The sequence below is a fragment of the Bos indicus x Bos taurus genome, chromosome 2 (genome assembly GCF_003369695.1).
Source record: "Bos indicus x Bos taurus breed Angus x Brahman F1 hybrid chromosome 2, Bos_hybrid_MaternalHap_v2.0, whole genome shotgun sequence".
NCBI lineage: Eukaryota > Metazoa > Chordata > Mammalia > Artiodactyla > Bovidae > Bos > Bos indicus x Bos taurus.
Window position 1 is genome coordinate 27,235,600 of NC_040077.1, and position 16,894 is coordinate 27,252,493.

Sequence of the window (16,894 nt, forward strand, 5' to 3'; positions counted from 1 at the left end):
TTCCATCTAATGATCATCTTATTTCCTTCCTTCTACACACAGAAACCTTTTTAAAACAAGTTATCTACATCTATTCTCTTCTTGCTACCACCCCTACATCCCCTGCTCAGAATCTGTTGCAGGGATCACTCTATAAATAAATTTCTCACTGAAAGGTCACCAACCCGTATATCATCATGAAATCATAGACTCTGTACATTTTAGAAGACATCTTTGACATTTATTCCAAGTCTCCCATTTTATAGATGAAGAAGAACACGCACAATTTCATAGGACCAGTAGTCTCATTTGCCTTGGTGCCCCTTGCGGAATTTGATATTGTAGACTTTTTCCTTTTTCTGAACAATGTATGTTAATAATAAAAATCTTGTCAATCTGATTTTTTTTTTTTGATCAGCTCTTAAGAGATGGCCTGAACATTAACTGAGTATACCTTAGACACAAAGACAAGATGACTATTCACATGTGCTTGTTTCAATCCAGATTCTTAGGTGAGATCTCCATCACCCTTTACCTACCATGGTACTATCACCAGGCTTCAAGTTACTTTCAAGCTATTTTCGTAATCATCAGAGGCTCTTGTTATTGCTGGAAGAATTCAATAGAAATGTATTTAAGTCTCCTTTCTGTGGAGTTGAGCTGCTTATTCCTTAGTAAAAAATAACTATACATTGCTCTTCTACTATAAATGAAGATATTCATTTGGCTAAATGGTGACTGTAGTAACTAAAATACCTTACTGTCAAACATTTTTCTCCTTTCTTTGAAAGGAAAGTGCATCATTTTTCACTGCCAAGAAGTTTCTCAGATATAGGAAAAGTAAGGAAAATAAGTCATCATTACCCACCAGAACAGAGTGATAACCTGAAGAAGAAAAACTGGCTTCTCTTCCCTCTTTACTTCAGGAAAAACAGCCTGGATCTGTTCTCGAATGGTTTGGGGATACTGGCTATTTCTCAAGGTTCTCAAGATATTGGCCCAGGGAAATAGATCTAGAGGATGGGCAGAAATGATGGTGAGCATGTTTTAGGCTTCCCTGCTGGCTCAGCGGGTAAAGAATCTGCCTGCAATGCAGGAGACACAGGAGACACAGGTTCGATCCCTGGGTCAGGAAGACTGCCTGGAGGAGGAAATAGCAACCCACTCCAGTATTCTTGCCTGAAAAACATCCTATCGACAGAGGAGCCTGGTGGGCTACTGTCCAAATGGTCACAAAGAGTTGGACCTGGCTGAGGGACTAAACACACATGTTTTAGACATTTTTGTAGCATCAAGAGTCTCCAGATACAACAAGTGCAGGTAAAATAGTTTTAATGGAACTGTTAGGTTTTTGTGTAAATGCAATAGAACTGCCTTATTTAAAATATCAAAGCCATTATGGTCAATTTATGTGGAAAATATATCATTTCATTTTATTCCTCTTATTCCTTTTGCAGCGGGCAGCAATCAATAGCCTCCCTGCTTTTTAATTACTAAAAAGAGAAGCTACATGAAGCAGCTGGCATGATATTTATTTGATGTTGATAAGAGTAAGCCAAAGTTTTACTATATGATATATATAAAATACATAAACAGAAATATAATATATTTAAGATAAATATACACTTATCTCACATAGATATTTATATATGATAAATAAGATACATATTTATATATAGTTTTAAAAGATACAAATAAGATATATATGATAAAGTACATATATATTACATCTTTACCAAATATCTACTTATCTATCTATATATCTCACATACACAACAGAGCATCACTTTATTTCACTTTTTTTTTGAGAGTAAAAAGTAGGCTAGAAGATAAAAATAAGCAGTGATCTTAGTTGTGCATGCAGTTATTTTCAGAAAAAGGCAATCTTTTGTCATCCTCCCCAAATCTTTGAAGGATGGGTAGAAATCAAGTTAAAAAGAAAAGGAGAACAGTCACGAGTCAGTATGTCTGGTAAGGCCACCCAAGTTCTCTGCCCTCTATGTCTGAAAGAGGGCTGGTCCCAAACACTAGCTGCAGCGTGGCATGTAGGGCGCACAGATGATGCAGGGGGATTAGTTAGGGTATGTGGGCTCAGGAGATGAGGGGTTTAAAGTAAGCATTACTCTAGCATTCAGAATATTTCTCCTTGATTTTGGGAGAAAGAAAATAAAAAGAATGATATTCTATTATATTAAAATAAGTAAACAGACTACCTGCCTGCAGAGAACACATTTATGAAAGTGAATTCTGAATTAAGACTAAGAATAAATCAAAGCTTTATTGTCAAGTAAATCAGCAAACTTAACAGCATAGGAGCAGTGAGCACAGAACTGGGCATACAAATGGGGATTGAGACATGGTCCCAGCCCTGCTTGGAACTCACTGCTGAGTGGAGAAGGGCGACAAGGAAATTAACGATCACCAAACAATAGAATAGAACAGTGTTTCTGGAGAACACAGAGCAATTGCTACTGAAGGTAGGAGACTTAAACATCTAATTAAATTTTTGAGTGAGGTGAAGAGGACACAATTGAAAACAAATGCAATCCTACGGCTAGTAGAGCAAAGAGGGTTGAGCTCCATGAATAATTCGCTACTAAGAGATAGTCAAGCTCTGTTTCTTCTGTACTTTGTTGATGCACTTGAACCTATTTTGTGAAGCACCTGACTTATTTCTGGAAGATATTACAGACTTCATATAAGAAAGGGTCTTCACCCTTTTTAATAAAGTGCTGACTTTGCAAACTATGCTCCTAACATCAGCCAGTGTTCTGAAGAGAAGTAATTTAAGAGACTTGTACACAGAGAAAAACTCCTTCACTGCTTCATGTTAGCCCTTGAATTGACTGATTGGGATGTGTTCACAGGGTACTTTGAATAACAACTGAAAGTATTCATTGCTTTATCAAGGTGTTTGCCCTTTAGTAGCGGACAAAAGACAGAAAACCCTTACATGTCCACGGAATAAGAACCAGTAAAATGTGGTGGGCTAAAATCCTGATTAATGGAAATATTCTAGTTAACTTAATGATAACCAGAAAATTCTCCTTATTTTGTTTTGTTCATTTATTATTAGTCAAATGGCATAATAAAAAAGTCACTGAAAATATTTTACTAATTTTTGATGGTTCATAGTGATGCATTGCTTCAATACACTAACTATGATTACAGAGTACAGGTGAGAAGACAGGAGACTTATTTTGGAGGCTGTTTGAATAGCCCTGGAGGCTATTTGGAAAAATAATCCTCAATATTTCCTTATTTTAGTATCAGATACTACCAGGCAATAGGATTATGCTACTAGACTATTCCATTTTGCAAATACATTTTTATTACACTTACATTTCAATTCAGAAGATAACCTAAAAATGTTAGGTAACTAAAATAGTACTTCTTTGTCTCTCAGAATTTAAAAACACCTGGAATTGTTTCAGTGTGGCTATACTTCTGTGCCATTAAAAAGCAGAATGTATTCTGAATCATTTCTTCAAACAGGTTTTAATAAATATTTCAATGAATGGTCCATACTACATTTCAACAACTACTGAATATGTAACTCATAGGTCACAATACAATGTATTGCAACCAACAAATCAAATGAAATATTTATACTCCGATGACTCAACTTAAAGGCATGAGTTGGGATTGTGTGGGATACAAAGCAGTCTAAGATACTAGAATCTGTGAAAATTAGGTGTGTGTTTACATGCTGTCTGTTGAAAAAAAAAAAGGAGTCAGGACAGCTAAGTTGGGCTACTGCAAGTTGCTCTGAGAGATGTGGAGTCTACTATGAATTTGAGGATGGGCCTTGACATAAGTCCCCAGTGAAGGCTGGAACAACTGTTCAGGATGCTAGAACAGAATTACTTACTATGCTGGAATGATGTTCTGTGTGCTCCTGCGCACTTTCTTTGGTGGTCCCACGGATGGAGGAAACGTGCTCTATTTGTTTTTCCTGTCTGTCTTTCTCTTGGATGGCTGCCCTTTTCCTATGCTGCCCTGGAACCTCTGGACAACATCCTCTCTTCGTGCTTCAATATGAGGAGCGATGTCACCATGTCCCCACTCACCACTTTCCCCACCAGACTTCAAGTCAGCCTGCAGTTTCAGTATATCTACATGTTCTATGACTTTTCTTATATATCTTTAACTCTTGTATTTCCAACTTGTTGACATTTAGCATTCCTAATTAAGCATTTCTGTCTTATTATCTGCTGTGGACAATGGCAGCAGTTATTAAACAATTGCATGATACTGCTTTTATAAATCTGTCTGAGCAAAATCATTTGATGGTTGGAATGTTCCCCTGCTTTTAAAAGCTATTGAGTCATTGCCACCCTCATCTTCCTGGATTGGCCGACTCTGTATCATAAAGAAAGATGCACTACAGGCTACAGAGTCTCAGTCATGACTGTGCCAAACTACATGGGAAATTCTAAAATCTTTTTATTTAACAAATATTTATTGACAGTTTTGCAGCATTGAGTGTTCCTGGGCTCATGACCTAATCAATACCTATACCCTCACAACACTCTTACTCTGCCTGACATACAGCTGGCTCACAGTGAGTGCACTGAACAGATCTGTAAAGAATAAGTGGCTCTTTGTCTAGAAAGAATTTGAGAAGTTCTTGCTCCCTTGCCCTAAAGACATGGAAAGTTTAATAATACATGGTAAGATATATCCCCCCCAAACACCCAAGGAATAGAGATGACTCTAGAGATGTGGGTGAGACTGTGGTTCTGTCTTTGGCTGCACTGCTCTCCCAGAAGTGACAGTCAGAGGCAAGGATGAAGTTCTGAATGAAAGGACACAGTCAGGCTGGCCTCCACTGACAAAGACATAGAGGCCTGTGCACGGGGCCTGTGGAGGGCAGGTTTCTCAGACGCTTTGGGCTCTGGTCTAGACTGGGAGGTAGGCCAGGGGCAGTCACAAGCTGGTCCAAAGCTGAACTCAGGATGGTGACAAGGGGCTCAGCATGAACACAGTGGCCGGTTGGCAGAGACCCAGAGACCAGAGACAGAAAGGTGAGGGGAGCTGAAGCAGATCATTAGTTGGGTGTAAGACTGCCCTTCATGGTAACACAAGCAAATGGATCACAGCTGATGTGGGTTCTTTGTTTGTTACAAAACATCACAAAACATCACTCTCAAATATGTGAGACCCTTGATTATATTTTCAAATCCCTGGCCCTGGCATTAGACTTTACCATACTCAGATATTTTAAAAAACAGATAAAATGGCCATGCTTAATTTTTTCCATAGATGGTATATAAACACATTTTATAACACTTTGAGCAAATAATTTATTTGGTCTTTTTCTCCTTCTCCCAGTAAAAGATTCAGAGCAATGATTGGGAGGCAGGGAGGGGTCACTTAAGACATTAATTCTGTGTAGAAAGTGTTACTAGGATACCACATTTTTTTGTTGACTCAAATCACAAAAGGAGAAAAGGTTACTGAATTGAGAGCATATTGTGCATCTCCTATACTCACACATAATATTAAGAATATCTGCACGCTTTTTGCCTAAGGTAGTCCAAAGACTACCTAGACTAAGACTTCTTAGTCGCCTTTTAGTTTTTTAGAAGTCTTAGTCGTTTTTAAGACCTAAGTCGTCTTAGTCATTTTTTGGAAGTCTTTTGCCTAAGACGTCTAAAAAACACCAAAGGCTGAATATATTTAATATACCACTTCCCACACTCCTTTATTTTTACTCATCAGACTAATTCTTAATGGTCTTGCCCAAGAGTTGGCAAACTTGTTCTGTAAAGGATTTTTATGATTAGCAGGTCATATGCTCTTTCCCAACCACTTAAACCAGTGTAGCAGAAAGCAGTCAAGGACAATATGTAACAGACAGACAAGGCCATGTTTCAATAAAACTTTATAAAAGTAGGCAATTTGTCTTAAGGGCCATAGTTTGTTGATTCCGGTCTAGCCCTTCAATCTTAAAATTATATTAAAATTATTATGTTTACATGAAAAGAGCAAAACATCTCAATACATATTACTTCTATCCAAGTCTACCCCCCTTTATGAAGGTAGCAACTGATATTAGTATATGTAAATATTATTAAAAACATACCAAAATACCTAGTAGCCAAAAGACTTTAGGTTTCATCCTTTATCTTTCCAATATAGTTAACATAGACCAGCATCAAGGAAAATTTCAGAGAAAACCTGTCAAGAGATTCTAGAAAAAAACCCAAAAACTCAGCTTGTCTAAATTTGTGAACCCCAAAATGAATCTTTCCAGATATTCAGAAAAGCATATAAGCCACATTACTTTGGTAAAATGTGTCATGAAAAATAAATCAGAGAAGATGATATTCTCACATGCATCTAGATGAATTTCAAATCTTATTATGGAAAACAGTAAAAGAATGATCTAGGCTCCTTGTAACTTTTTTTCTTTTTAATTGCAGAGACTTTCAGAGAGTGCAAATCAGCAAATGATTTCCCTACTTTACATATAGAGAGCCACAGAAAGTAACACTCTGAGAAGCCACATGCTTCTGCTGGAACAGCAGAGACCACCAGAGGTACATATTTGACTCTAACTTTCCTGGAGTCAAGGGCTTGGCATTTGGTAGGAAATGGATGAGGATATGGAAAGTCAACATTAGGCCATATGAAGAGGCTCTGGTCACTGTGGTATGCCCATTCTTGGCTGGACAATGACTTGTGAATCTGTCCCTTGCAGAAAAGAACTAGCCTAACCTATATTTGCATTTTGGGAGATTCTGTGCAGAGCATTATTTACTTCTGCTGGCTCAGGATAGGTACAGTCACTTCAGATTTGAGAGACCAAGGCAACCCAGCTCATGCCCATTACTACACGCTCACTGAGAACTGAGAAGGGATAAAACAAGGTATTCTGCATCTCATAATTGGAGATAGCATTCAAGAATTTTATTTCAAAAGTATCTACGGTTATGTTTCCTTAGTCTAGACTAGTTGAAGGTTATCAAATGTATAAAAATTTCTGACCACTTGGCCGCAATGGGAATTTCCATGTCTAACAGTAATATAACAACTTTTTAAAAAGGTTTAATAGTTATAAAGTACTTTATAATTATAGAACACTGCTACAAATAATATTTCATTTGATCCTTAATATTTCCTGGTAAGGTAGGCAGAACAATGACTACTATTTTTCTCTGAAGAGGCCACAGATGTACAGAAGCTATGCACCTGGGCTTCCCACAAGCAGTGAGGAGGAGAAGCGTGACTCAAAGCCAGCAGTCTCTCTACTGACTGCACCATGCACCTTCCCTTTCAGGATCTTTGTGGTTTTGCCTTTTCCGATACCAGATTTCTAATGTATGGCCAGAAGATGATAATGCTTACAGTGTAGTGTCTTGGCTGGAGCAGAATAAAAGGGACAATCATTTAGAAATGATTCTTTTTTTTAAATGCAACAACTACCAAAAATGTATCTCATCAACAGCTTTATGGCCTAATCCTTAAATAACATAGTACACTGTATTATAGGAAGGACAATTAGAACTTGCTGAATTAAACTGATGTCAGGAGACCAGAGTCCAGAGAGACTGGGTAAATCACTGACTCAACAAGTTTCTCTGTATAATAAGAGAGAAACTGCACCTACCTACTTCACAACAAATTAAGGTGCTCAACAAAGACAACAGATGTGAGACCATATTACTCAGCCATAAAAAGGAATGAAACTGGGTTGTTTGTAGAGATGTGGATGGACCTAGAGTCTATCACATAGAGTGCAGTAAGTCAGAAAGAGAAAAATAAGTATTGTATATTAACACATATATGTGGAGCCTAAAAAAATGGTACAGATGAACCTTTTTGCAGGACAGGAATAGAGTCACAGATGTAGAGAGCAGAATTGTGGACACAGTAGAGGAAGGAGAGGGTGGGATGAACAGAGAGCAGCATTGACACATATACCCTTCATGTGTAAAACAGATAGCTTAGTGGGAAGCTGCTGCATAGCACAGGGAGTTCAGCTCAGTGAAAGAGGAGGTCAGAGGGAGGTCCAAGGATATATGTATACATAGAGCTGATTCTGGTAGGCTGCAGTCCATGGGGTCGCTAAGAGTCGGACACGACTGAGCGACTTCACTTTCACTTTTCACTTTCATATATTGGAGGAGGAAATGGCAACCCACTCCAGTGTTCTTGCCTGGAGAATCCCAGGGACTCGGGAGCCTGGTGGGCGACTGAAGCGACTTAGCAGCAGCAGCAGCAGCAGAGCTGATTCACTTCATTGTACAGCAGAAACTGACACAACATTGTAAAGTAATCATACTCTAATAAAAAAAGAATTAAAATGTATCTAAGTTACTCAATAAATATTTACTGAGTAGCCACTGTGAGCAACGCATTGTGACAGATGCTGTGAGACTGAGCACAATGTACTCCATGCAGATTAAAACCAAAGCTTCATAAAACACTGAAAATTGTTAAGAACATCAGAGACCACACACAAATGGAGTTGAGGAAAGACAGATGCAAATCAATGAATACAGTAAGAGCTTATAACAATGGAACAGCTTACTTTCAAAAAGGAGCAAATGAAGGACTGTCCAGTTGCTAAAACACATAGACTTTTGAGTAGATGTAGTAATGTGAACCACATAACCAATTTCAAAGAATTAGCATGCAATAAAATAATGCAAGAATATCAGGACTTTTTAATACTGATTACATGTTAAAATCATATAATTTGGATATGCTGAGTTAAATAAAACATGTTATTTAGTGGATATCACCTGTTTCTTTTACTTTTTTAATGTAACTACTAGAAAATTTTAAATTACTATGAAGCCTGAATTATATCACTAATTCTACTGGACTATGCTGTTTTAGAAGGCCGCATTATGGCCAAAAGGGAAGTCTGCGCATTGCACGGTTCTGGACTGGCTAATTATGGTGTATGCCATCTTTGTGAGGCATGGACCAAAGATACAACACAGAATGAGCCAAGTATCATCAAACCCACAAATCACAAAAATTCTGATGGCTCACGTGGGAACACAATTATAGTCGAGAGGAACCTGCAGGGTATTACTGATGATTCCAAAGTAAATGGGTTCAAAACTAAAAGCAGTGAGGGCATAAAAATCATTCTGTTTCTCCTTCCAGCTAAAGCACAAATATCTGAGGGAGAAATAAGTCTATGAAAGGCTTGTTAGAACTGAAGACCAATCTAGCTCCAGCACTTTCCCTTGACCAGTGACTATTTCACACACATATTTGAAAAGACCCTGATGCTGGGAAAGATTGAAAGCGGGAGAAGAAGCGGATGACACAGGATGAGATGGTTGGACGGTATTACCGACTCAGTGGACATGAGTTTGGGTAAACTCCGGGAGTTGGTGATGGACAGGGAGGCCTGGTGGGCTGTGGTTCATGGGATCAAAAAGAGTCGGACACAACTGAGCGACTGAACTGAACTGATACTCTATCTAGAATCATGCTTTACTCGGCTGACAGAGCTCCTTAGACCATGCAACCAAACTGGTTAACATCAACAATCCACTTACATTCCTTATACCCAATAAATGTTCAGAAAATAACTGATAATCTCTACATCCCACACAATTATCAACCAGAATATTGAAGGGACGTGTAGGGATTCAAGTGCCCCAAGAGAGGCCCTTGTCTTACCGAATTCTCAGCACCCAGCCCAGTACTAGTGACACAGGAGGGCCAAGTAAATATTCATTAAATACACAAAAAGTGGTAGTATATTAGAAGGTAAAAGTCCACATTTATATGGAAAGGGCAGGAACCAGAAATTATAGACTGGTGAGCACTTAGAACTGAAGAGCCAGGAAGGAGCCACCAAAGGCCACCAAAAACCAAGCCAGCCAGTTGGGCCACGAATCTTTTTCTGCCCAACACCACGTGTGCAGAGCATGAACTTGATGTTCACAAGACCTTGGACAAAGTCTTTTACGACACCTTTTAAAAATATGGAGAAATAGCAGGCCTAATGACAAAGCGGTTATAAGACAGCAACGAACAGAAAATCGTAAAGACAGACTGGTGGTTGAGAGATGGAGGTCAACGTGAAGAAATTCTTCAGCAGTGTACACAGGAGTCCCTTTGGGTCAACATTTGCTTCGGTGAGTGGGAGAGGCGTGAAAGGCATGTTTGCAGGTAATATAAAAGTAGCAGGGTAAGTGTAGCAGTGGATACGGTTCAGAAGATCCTAATCAGGCCTGAATATCTGAAAACAGCATGATGAAATCTAATAGAAATAAATGTAGGTGGTCTGATTAGGTATGCAAATAAGTCAGAATTAGAAATAAAAATACATGAAAGCGAGATAAATGTTAGCTGAAGGCGATCTAATCTGGCAGCAGCTCAGCTGTTATCAGGATTGCCTGCGGAATGCGAATGCAGAGGCCAACTGCCTCAGAAGAAATGCGGTTCTAAGCACAGCTTTTTGTCAGTGCTTTTGCATTTTGTATCAGCTAGTCCACACTCAGAACATCGTGACTACAGGAATTCTGAGGAACAAATGAAGGAGAACAGCAAACAGGAATCACTGAAGGGATTAGAGATGCTTTTGAAGAGAACGCCTACAGATGATACAGTAGAAACCCTCACATTCTTGAGAGTTTTCAGTTAGAAGTGGTTGGGTACACTTTGTCTATTTTCTAAAAGGCACTTTTTTGAGGAAGGGGAGTCACAGATCTCTTTTAGAATCTAATAGAGCCATGGGTCCTCTCCCTAGGGAAAAAAAATGTACACACAAATGTTTTATAAACAGTTTCAGGGGGTTCTAAATCAGATTAAGAACCCTTAGTTTAGAAATTCTAAGGACCCAGGTTTCTGTTTCATATAAAAAATTATTTCCCCCTTGACATCTAAAGCAATACTCCTGATGAGGAACTGAGAGAATGCCTATCCTGGGCAGAGGGGTGGGCCAGGGGTCTGGAGCCAGTCACCTGTAATGTCCCTCCCAATTTTAGGAGTCACTAATCTGAAAGGAATTTTTGAATGGTTTCACAGTATTAAGGCAAATACTTAAAACACTTTATTATTGTCATTCACCTTACTATTTTAAATACTCTCCATGCCCACTACACTCTAGTAATTGAAACAGGTCAAAACAAAGGTCATCCAAGCACGCACATCGTTTATGAGACATATCTGACAAGGACTTCATTCACTAGATGCCCAATCACAATGGGAACAGGTATACAGAAATTATTTCTTGTCCCCAAGCAATAAAATATTTCTCTCCACAAGCTGCTTTTTGAAAAACTTGACTGCACAAAGGCCTGAGGTAGCAGGAAACCTACAGTATTTGCAATATTATAAGCTCTTGGTTTGCATTTCTGGTTATAAAGATTTTTCTAAGCAGCTGGCTTATGTTATCATCACAGGACATACCCATGAGTTATCTCATTAGCAGCATTACATAATTTCTATATTCTGAGTTTATCTTCTTGGTATCTCATTGCTGTCTAAACCGGAAGAGCTTTTTCATGTTAGCTAGAAAGGAGGAGATACATCTCAGCTTTAATTCTATCCTTAAAAGATAGAATGAAAGCAAATGTAAGTCCTTAATAGTGATGCTTACTTTTTAAAAACTAGGTTCTCAGAAATTCTAAGCAGGAAAAGCTTTCTATTATTCTTTTGAGAAAATTTTCCTGGATTTTCTTCAACTTTCTTCTATTTAAATTCCTACCCCTAGTTCTGCTCATATCTTGAAAAAGCTCCAATCCTGAAATAAGTATAGATACATTATAGTCAAAATTACTTAATGTTTTCTACCTACAATCATATAAAACTATTATAATGAGTTTTAAAAATGCCTTCTGCCAACACAGGGTGCTGCTGCCGGGATGCAATTTTCATAACAAGTAGGTGTCCGAAAGGGCTGTAAGTCTCAAGGAGAAGGTGTGTGTGTGTGTGTATATGCGTGTGTGTGTGCATGGGGTGAGATTAATTTGTCTATGGAACCTCAATGATAGATGTTACTCACTTAAAAATCCCAATTTTATTTTTATAGTTTTTCTATTGGACTGAAAAGTTATCACTGAAGCCCTTAATTTCTCCACCTTCTTCCCTTTCTGTTGCTCTAATTTCCCATTCAAATCAATTTTCCCAAATGGAATAAAAAAATCTGTCATCAGTGGTAGACTTTAAGTGAAATGGAGGAATAATATTTTTTTCAGAAATAATGATCTCCATAAAGATTAATGACAGTAGACCTATTTTCTATACAAGAGACTGTCATATTTCATCAAAACCTGTCATATAGCTCTCAACCAAAGAAAAGACGTCCAGACAGTAAGGGGCCACAGAGAATTTTAAGGGTTACTTTTGAGCTATACTTTTCATTTGCTTTAGCTATAAATGCAGCCGATGAGAATTATATAGGATAGTGGTCCTAAAACATGAATGTAGCAGTCATCAGGAAGGCATATCAAAATCCAAATTGCCAGGCCCCACACTCTGAGTCTGTGATTCAGTAGGTCTGGGGTGGGTGGGGCCCCAGAGGTTGCATTTCTAACAAGTTCAGAGGTGATTCTGCTGCTGTGGCTAATAAATCCTTGGTGAATGACTGGTACAGGAGGATCCCAGATATCTAACTGGTTGCAACACCATACTTCCTTTCTTAATGCAAACTTTCATGGCTAAGGTTTTTGCATCATATTTTAGGATTGGAGCCGAAAGTGGCTGACGGCTTCCTGTGGCTTAAGAACCTACGCAAGCCACATCCTTCTCTCACGATCCTGTAGAAAGTATTAACAAAGAAGACAACTTCCTTCTGGAAGAAGAAATCAAGCTGTTTCTTGAGTCTCTCCCTCGCTTTCTTTAAACTTCTTACTAAGTATCTGGAATAAAATTCAACAGGAAAATGTTTCATAAAACCTATTCTGGATGGGGTGGCCTTATCAGAAAGATAGGCACACTTACCAGAGAGGAAATACACCCAGTCGTGTGGTGATAAAAACCATGGCAAACATAACAAACAGGAGATCACAAATTTTCTGAAACTTGGCGTAATTTGCCATTTTGGCAGCCTATAAAAGGAAGGAATGTGAAAGATTAATTGAGTTAAACTGATAAATGAAAAGCTTCTTTCAATATGTATGAGTCTCCTTTAAGATATAACTTACCAGATGCATAAAACTGCTGGCTACTTTGAAATGTCATGCATCATGCATCATATTTATAAATTACCCATAAGTCAAGTGAAATGCGGTATTAGCCATAAGTAGAACTACTGACTGCTACAGATTTAATAAAATATTCAGCAACCTGGAAAATTCAATTATATGGTTGACTTCAGGAAAACAGAAAAATAAGAAATTCTTTCATTACAGATAATATTAGCAGGCCAAAGACACCAAAACAGGAATTTGGCATAACAGGTCAAAATAGAAAGTGCTAGATAATCCTTTAAACCTTTAATGAATTCCAAATACTAAGGTCACAAACTTTATAGACAATATATTGAGCCTTCCTGTACTTTTTCCTTCTTTATACTCATAGGTGTTTCTTAAACAGGTATAAGGAGGTCTCTAGGGACAGTTTCTTGGCTTACCCTCACAAATTTAGAAATGAAGAATGTGTCAAGATAATGTTATTTCAGTGAATCCATTTAGGTATCACTTTCAAATTTACATTATTGGGTCATTTTCTAGATGAAAAGTCACCAGTGTTCAGAATGTCTATGAGAAGTACACTAATAATTTATGGGAGTGATTTAAGTGACCACTTTTTATATTATAAATTAGTCAAGGAAAGAAATACATCCCTTTCTCTACCATTTACTTTTTACAGATGATTCTAAGTAAGAATAGGTGACACTGAAAACATAATTGTGCTTGATTACCTCTTTTTACATTTTCACATATAATTCACAGTACCCACACACAGGGTTATAAACTGAAGATGTATTTCAAATTCATGACATTATTTTCTAACTTCTTGTAAAGTTAAAATAGCTGAGCCAGACTTGAAAGGATTGTTGACAGTATCCATAGAAGCTGTAATTTAAGATCTTTAAGTAAAATATGAAGCTATGAGAGAAATACATTCCTAAAAGGAAATATCAGTATCTATTAACTGAGTGGAAGCCAAGATTATGAACCTTTACTTTCATGAATACTTTGTATGTGACATCACAACTTATACTAACGGAGTAAAAAAAGCATCTTCTGCCTCCTTCTGGCTATGTAAACCATGTAGTTTTTCTTTTAGATTCATTCACCAGTATTCAATAACAAGTATTAAACATCAATTTTTCTGAAATGTCTAAGCCATAGATTCCACTTTGGAGAGTCAACATATCTCATTATTTGGATATTCTCAAGCATTATTTTATAATGTCAAATAGAATCCAAGGGATGAAGAACATTTCCTTTTAAACCTTTGTTTAAAAAGGAGTCATTCACATGACTTGGGCTTCTGGATTATTTTTCTTTTTTTGATAAAAGTGGTAGATGATGATTCAGCCCACATTTTCTGAATTATGGTTCTGCCGAGCACTAGGCCATCCATTTCCACAGACATAAGAGCTGGCAGATTATACAGGATTGATTTCAAAATGGTATATTGCTGTATATTTTTCTACCTCCAAGCACACTGAGGATTTAACCACATGGTAACTGATTTTCAGGGAATTGCCTTTGCACTAATTTTATTTCTTTTAAAAAATGTGCTGGATAGAATCTAGCTTGAATCACTTAAAATAGTGCCAACCTTCCATATGACATATCTAGCCCGTTAGGAATATTTTTTTGTTTCATAACCTTATAGGGACCAGAGTCTTTAATGAAGTGCTGTATATACGTCAAACCTTGACTAATTGCCTTTATAGTAGATTCAATTTTATGACCTGAAATTTCTGCTTATATTGCAATAACAAATCATTATTTGAGGGCACTTGTATTTTACATTCATAGTGACAGCACAAGCTTCAGAGGGGCAGAACTGTAGGGCAAAAGGAATGAAAAATCAGAATATAGATTCTAAGACCCATTTCTACATGGAGTTTGTACTTTGGTAAGTTTATTTTTGACCAGTTAGGTAAATTTCTTAGCATTAAAGTGAAAAACTGTAATTCTATAGCCTTACTGAGCATGTCTCTTCATGGGGGCCAATATTAAGAGTAAATACCACATCAAAATTTTACTTGGGATTTTATCTTTTGAAATATGTTTAGAAGAATTTTTATTTTTCATTATTTTTTGCTATTTTAATAATTCTTTGTGGTAATGGTTTAGATAGTTAACTAAAGTGCAACCAATATCTCTTAGGGTATTCTTAATATGTATATGCATAGAAAACATAGTTTTCACGTAAAATATGCAATTCATATATACTTTCACTGTAAAAGTACTAGGATAAAATTAAAAGATGCTTACTCCTTGGAAGGAAAGTTATGACCAACCTAGATAGCATATTCAAAAGCAGAGACATTACTTTGCCAATAAAGGTCCGTCTAGTCAAGGCTATGGTTTTTCCAGTGGTCATGTACGGATGAGAGTTGGACTGTGAAGAAAGCTGAGTGCCGAAGAATTGATGCTTTTGAACTGTGGTGTTGGAGAAGACTCTTGAGAGTCCCATGGACTACAAGGAGATCCAGCCAGTCCATTCTAAAGGAGATCAGTCCTGGGATTTCTTTGGAGGGAATGATGCTAAAGCTGAAACTCCAGTACTTTGGCCACCTCATGCGAAAAGTTGACTCATTGGAAAAGACTCTGATGCTGGGAGGGATTGGGGGCAGGAGGAGAAGGGGACGACAGAGGATGAGATGGCTGGATGGCATCAGTGACTTGATGGATGTGAGTCTGAGTGAACTCTGGGAGTTGGTGATGGACAGGGAGGCCTGGCATGCTGTGATTCATGGGGTCGCAAAGAGTCGGACACGACTGAGCAACTGAATTGAACTGACACATGTATATAGGCAATAAAAACTATGACTGTTAATTTCATCAGGATGAACAACTACTAACTATAGTGAGTTATACATACCTTCCAGATAAATCAGTGTGAAACTTGTAACACTAAAAACAAAGCCTATTCAAACAGTAATTTTCCCATTGTAAAACATTAATTTCTTAAGTGTGGAAGGGTAAAGGCTTTCATTATTCTGTTAATAAAGAATGCTAACTTGGTGAATAGTTTTTGCACACAAATTTGTATATTAAAGTCTCACTTTCACCAATTAGACCTACAAAGAAACACTCTGCAGATTCAAAGAAGTCATATACTACCTTCTCCCAATACCATCTAGCATACCCTAGAAGAACTGAGGATCTGAGGGATTCTTTAAATTTCAGATTTTGTACTCTTATATATGCAAAGAAAACTTTTACCTCTAGAAGAGCATCGGCTGAATCGTGGAGACAGAGGATCAGGGTCCCTACTCGGGCCATGTTGTTGACATATGAAAAGGTAATCAAGAGAATAGCTACAAGGTGGTGCAGGAACATAACGGCAAAGTCCTGGGAAGCAGAAGACACAGGCATGTTCGTTAGGGTTTAGCAGCATCGCAGTTTTCCCATCTATTTATCCATTCATCTAATACTTCTGAGGAACCCAATGGGCCCAGCGCTGGGGAAGCTAAAATAAGTAATATATAGTTCCTGCTCTCTGAGCGTTCACCATATCCTGGGAGAGACACGCAGGAGACCAGTGACTCTGGACAATGTGATCAACACCGGGACTAAGGCCAGATCATAAAGGCTGTTTTGTACTAAGCCAAGGAATTTAAAGCTATGGGAAAAATTGCCATATAGAATTTGTGAATGAAAAAACTATTACCTGCCTTATCAGTAGACAAAGGATGTTGCAGCCATCAAATTACAGTGTCCTCCAGAGTGAGCACTGAGGAAACTCAGGATGGAAAGAAGATGCCCACCAGCAGTCAGACACTGCCGTGCACCCTGACCGTGCACCT

At 37.9% G+C, this 16,894-nt stretch overlaps 1 protein-coding gene across 3 annotated transcripts in view; it reads right to left on the minus strand.

The window, feature by feature from the left end:
• The window catches only part of CERS6 (ceramide synthase 6), a 359,345-nt gene that overhangs the window by 49,296 nt on the left and 293,155 nt on the right, over positions 1-16,894 (minus strand). For all 3 annotated transcript variants that reach the window (XM_027558509.1, XM_027558491.1, XM_027558499.1), the window contains exons 7-8: positions 16,311-16,439; positions 12,901-13,007 (exon numbers count right to left, since the gene is read on the minus strand). In XM_027558509.1, the coding sequence (XP_027414310.1) occupies positions 12,901-13,007; positions 16,311-16,439 (236 nt within the window). The remainder of the gene's footprint in view (positions 1-12,900; positions 13,008-16,310; positions 16,440-16,894) is intronic.